General features: G+C 41.7%; 1 protein-coding gene across 1 annotated transcript; it reads right to left on the bottom strand.

Moving 5' to 3' along the window:
- Positions 1-837: 837 nt before the first annotated feature.
- LOC130463313 (uncharacterized) lies at positions 838-2,908 on the bottom strand. Its single transcript, XM_056832408.1, has 3 exons — positions 2,618-2,908; positions 2,452-2,561; positions 838-1,318 (listed from the first exon to the last, which is right to left on the bottom strand). The coding sequence occupies exons 1-3, from the start codon at positions 2,906-2,908 to the stop codon at positions 838-840; spliced, it is 882 nt and encodes a 293-aa protein (XP_056688386.1).
- Positions 2,909-5,456: the final 2,548 nt, after the last annotated feature.

The following is a 5,456-nucleotide window of genomic DNA, read 5'->3' as shown; positions in this document are numbered from 1 at the left end:
TTTTGGGTCGATTGCGACAGAACGCCGGATTAATTTCGCAGCGTGAGGCTTAAGCTTAAGGCTAGAGTCAATACTCAGATTAGGGAATTGTGTGTCCTTTTTTCACGTCGGTTTTAGGCTGTATTTATAGGAAAAGATTGTGTGGAAAGATAGATTTTAAAATACGAATCCAAAAAGAATCCGGAGACAAAACGGCCCCAGGCAGTTTCAGCGCCCAGAGCTGGGCGCCGAAGATTTCGGCGCCCAGATCCAGGCGTTGAAAATGGAATCTAGGCCGAGTTCTTTGTCAGATTCCGACTCTTAGAACACGGAGCTTTTGAGATTTTATCCGAGTCTTTCAGTGTGTATTAAATTATGACGGAATGCGTCTGGGTCCATTACGAACTCTAGGTTCGCTAGGAATTTAATTAATACGTAACTCTTATTTTCGAATTATACCAGGAATGCAAATTCTATCTCTTTTAGGATTTATGTTGGAGTGCAACACCTAATTCTGACAGGTTTCTATCTTTTATGACTTTGCCACTTTTAACAACTACCTTTTACGGAAGTTACTATTTTTAGCAGGTTTCCATAAATAGCAGCTTTGGCTGAAATGAAAGGGTGATTGAGATCCGTTATTTTATAGGAGATGCGTTGCCAAGTGGAGATTTATGTTCGCATCATCGAACCTTCCCTTTCGGGAATGGGGACAAAAGTAGGCGTCTACAGAACCCTTGATAGATTTCTGAGGAATGTACTTGAGATCGAATTCTGCTAACATAACCAACCATCTGGACAACCGTCCGTTGAGGGTCAGCTTTTCGAATAGGTACTTGAGAGGATCTGCTTTGCAAATTACACACACTGTGTGGGAGAGCATGTAATGCTGGAGTTTCTTTGTGGCCCAAACCAGGCAATACTGATTCTTTCGAGTTGAGTATATCTGGTTTCGTACTCGAGTAACTTTTTGCTTATATAGTACACGGCGTTTTCTTTGTCGTCGATCTCTTGGGCGAGCATGGCCCCTACTGCCGAGTTGGTTGTTGTAAGGTAAAGCCTGAGGGGAGCCCCCAATATTGCTGGCTTCAACACTGGTGGATTTGAAAGATAGTCCTTGATGGTGTCAAATGCATGTTGACAGTCTTCGTCCCATACCTTGGGCTCACTCTTGTGGAGTTTTCGGAACACTGGCTCACAAATCATGGTGAGTTTTGAAATGAATCTGCTGATGTATTGTAACTTGCCAAGGAACCCCCGAATTTCTTTCTCATTCGCTAGCGATTTCATGTCTAGAATGGCCTTGATCTTTGAAGGATCAACCTCGATTCCCCCAGAACTGATAACGTACACAAGTAACTTGCCTGATGTTACCCCGAATGCACAATTTTGAGGATTGAGCCTCATATTGTATTGCCTGAGCCTATTGAAGAATTTCCGAAGTACTGTTGTATGCTCATGTCTCTTTTTGGATTTGACGATCATGTCGTCGACATATACCTCGATTTCTCTGTGAATCATGTCGCTCATAATGGTTTTGGATGTTTTTTAATATGTAGCCCCCGCGTTCTTTAGTCCGAACGGCATAACTGTATACCAATATGTACCCCACTGAGTAATGAAGGTTGTTTTCTCCATATCTTCCTCTGCCATAGGAATCTGATTGTAGCCTTCGTACCCGTCCATAAAAGAGAGTAAGGCGTGATTTGTTGTGTTGTCGACCAAGATGTCGATGTGAGGAAATGGAAAACCGTCTTTAGGGCTAGCCCTATTAAGATTTTTGTAATCAACCCACATTCGTACTTTGTCGTCTTTCTTTGGAACTAGGACGACATTTGCAATCCATTCTGGATACTTGGCTTCTCGAATAAACTTGGCCTCTAGCTGGTTAGAGACTTCTTCTTGAATTTTGAAGGAACCAGCCGGTTTCATGCGACAGAGTTTCTGCTTGATGGGCTTTGAACCTGGAATAAGGGGAATTTTTGCTGACCGATGCTTGGATCAACCCCTAGCATATCATGATAGGACCATGCGAAGACGTCTATGTACTCTGAAAGTAGCTTGATGAGATCATCCTACTCTGTTTGAGATAGAGTCAAACCAATCTGAACTAGTTTTGGATGACTGCTGTTAGAAAGGTTAAATTTTTCTGTTTCCTCAATTATGGGCGTCCCGTTTTCATGATTTTCGATAGCTTTCAAGATTTCAAGGTTAGTTTCTTGTGAAGCAAAGTTGTTTGGATTAGGGGTGTGTTTTGAATTTTGACTTGAAAAGTAGGAGGAAATTGAAGTATTATTGAAATTGGCAATCATTACATCGACAGCTTTAACTTGAAGTTCGGCCTTTAGAGGCTCTTGATTGATGCATGATTCTAGCCCTAGACTCTTAGACTCATCACTACACTCAGATCCAGACTCATCCTCTGACTCAGACTCGCTCATCATAGATCCTTCGCCCACAATAATCTTGAACATTTTTCCATTTGGATCGGTAATCTTGAGGGACTTCCTCCAGCCATTGACCATCTTCTCGCTAAGAGCAATAATCTTAGATGGGTCAAAATCTTCGATTTGAGTGATCATCTGAACCATAGCATCTTCAGAAATGACTGGTGTTACTTCTTGGTCGAATAAGAGACCAAAAGGTGATGAAGCAAGGCATTCTGGGTAGCCTTGTTTTGTATGGGTGGTGCATCCTCGAGGAAGTGACAGTCTTGAAAAATCTCGTAACCAGGGTAAAGGACCCCTTTTGAAGTGTCATAGAAAGGCTCTGAAAAGTCAAAGTACAAGTCATCCTCCCCTTCTTTTATCAATTGCCCGTTGAGTGTACCTTGATGAGGAGGTATTTTGAATTGGTCATTACCAACTTGACGGGCTCTTAGCTTAGCCTCTTGTTGCTTGTTGTCATGCTTAGTCGGTTTGAATCCCATACAACTGCAGTTAGTTTGACTATGGGTCTTGGAAGGAGATTGGGTATGCGGTGGCAGAGTAGTGCCCAAGAAGCGCCCGCGCTTGATCATTATATGCCTTGCCATGGGATTCATTTTGGATTTAATGGCTCCTACTTCAGCGCTGAACCCCCAAAGGTCTTCATCATTGTCATCATGTTCTATTAATAACAGAGCCTTGTCGGCTATCTTGGTTCTTGGATGGGATGCATTCAGAGTAATGATATTTCCTTGGACCTCCATTCGAACTTTCTGATGGAGTGAAGATGGTACAGCTTAGAGGTCATGGATCCAAGGTCTCCCCAGAAGGAGATTGAAACTTGCTTTAATGTTGAGCACTTGAAATATCACCTTGCTCTCAATTGGGCCTATTCGGAGTAAGGGTGAGAGTCCCCATTGCTTCCCGACGAGTGTTGTCATAGGCGCGAATACCTTGGGAGGAGCTAGAAAAGTCACTAGGAGTGAAACCCAAATTCTCAGCAGTGCAAAGAGGACACATATTGATGGATGACCCATTATCAACTAGAGTCATGGGGAAGATTTTGTCTTTGTATTCAACAGTCAGATAAAGCGCCTTGTGATGGCTTGCCCCCTCGGGTGGGAGGTCTTCATTTGTAAAGGTAATGCCTTCTTCCAGATTGGTTAGTAACCCGACCAGCTCGTCAGGAGTGACTTCCGGGGTGACATTCAACTTGACAAGAGCATTGATTAGAGTAGTGCGGTGTTCCACAGAGGAAGCCATGAGTTGCCAAATATTGACCCCTGCCTTGCTACGCTTCAATTGTTTGATCAAGGGATTTTCCTTGGAAGGTAGAGGTACATTAGTTGCCAGTGTTGTTCTGTTAGTTGGCTCTTGAATTCGGTCGGATCGAGTCATGAACTGAACACTGTTTTCTGCCTTAGTGTCCAAGTACCAATCGGCATTCACAATTTCCTGACATTCATCGTCAGAGATGTTCTCAATAGGAGGGTCCTGGGATATGTCTTCATCGTCGCTGGCCCGTTTCCCACAAATGTCTTCTTGAGGTAACCCAGTAACAAACCTAGACTCCGAACATTCATTTGATTGGTCCAGGTTGAGCATGGGCCTCTGGTTATGGAAAATTTCCTCTACTTCGAAAGGACCCACAACATGGAAAAGAGTTTCCTGATTATCTCTTCGAGAGCCCTTATGCGAGCATCAGCTTTTTCAACACGTTCATAGAGCTCTGCTACAACTGTTGTCAATGAAGTCATCTTGAATCGGATTTTGAGAGAATGAGTCCGAGTACCTAGTTAGCACATGACTTGGATTTAGAACTTGGACTTCCCGACACATGATATGATATGCATGCAATGAATGAGACCTAGACTTGACTCTAAGCGCCACTCCACAGATTCGGGACTTTGGATTTTGCATTTGTATCCGGGATTTGCAACCCGTTGGAAACATTTGGAAGGAGTTTCAACCTAGCGGGATTTGTATAAGAACTTGCACTAGTAACGGGATTTACAACCCGTTGGAAGTATTTCTGAAAGGAACTTCATTCTTTTGTGGAGGCCTCCTCCTTGTACTAGAAATTGGAATATTGAAAGGGGATTTCGACCCATTGGATTTTGTATAGTCTAAGGGAGTTTTGACCCAACATAGAGCATGGCATATTTTAGGGGAATTTCAACCCGACAAGAATATAGGAATTCAATTTGTATTTTAGGGGATTTTCAACCCGGGAATGGAATTCGGGATTTGGATTTGTACTATTTTTGGGGAGTTTAGACCCATGAGAAGGAAAATTGGATTTTGAATTATTTCAAGGGGATTTCAACCTGATAGGATTAGGAAATTGGACTTGTATTATTTCAAGGGATTTTCAACCCATTGGAACTTGGAATATTTCAAGGGAATTTCAACCCATTGGATCCTGTAAATATTTTAGGGGGATTTCAATCAATTGGTATTTGGAAATATATTTGGGGAATTTCAACCCATTGAATTTGGAAATATTTTAGGAGAATTTCAACCCATTGAATTTCGAATATTTCAAGGGAATTTTAACCCATGATAGAATGTGGAAATTGAGTTTGTATTATTTCAGGGGATTTTCAACCCATTGGAATTGTTTTGGAGATTGAATTTGTATTATTTTAGGGGAGTTTCAACCCATTAGATTTTGGGACTATTTTAGGGGAATTTCAACCCATTGAATCTTGTACTATTTCTAGGGATTTTCAACCCATGATAGAATTTGGAAATTGGACTTGTATTATTTCAAGGGATTTTCAACCCATTGGAAATGTTTATCGAATTCGGGGTAGATGGAAAGCAAGGATTTTTTGTAGTTTGAAAGTGAATTTGAAATTTGAAATTGATTTGGAATTTGAACTTGGAAAAGAGGCATTTTGTATAGAATATGAGGCCTTGAATTTGGAATCTTGGACTTGAAAATCCAGCATTATGCCGCCATGGATTTTAGGCATTTGAAAATGGAACTTTGATTCTTGAAAGGGGATCTGAACACGAACTTGAAAGTTGAAAGTCCGGCATTACGCC

The sequence above is a fragment of the Spinacia oleracea genome, chromosome 6 (genome assembly GCF_020520425.1).
Source record: "Spinacia oleracea cultivar Varoflay chromosome 6, BTI_SOV_V1, whole genome shotgun sequence".
NCBI classification, from domain to species: Eukaryota; Viridiplantae; Streptophyta; class Magnoliopsida; order Caryophyllales; family Amaranthaceae; genus Spinacia; species Spinacia oleracea.
Note: the sequence above shows the minus strand (reverse complement) of the source record. Positions and strands in the feature narration are given on the sequence as shown.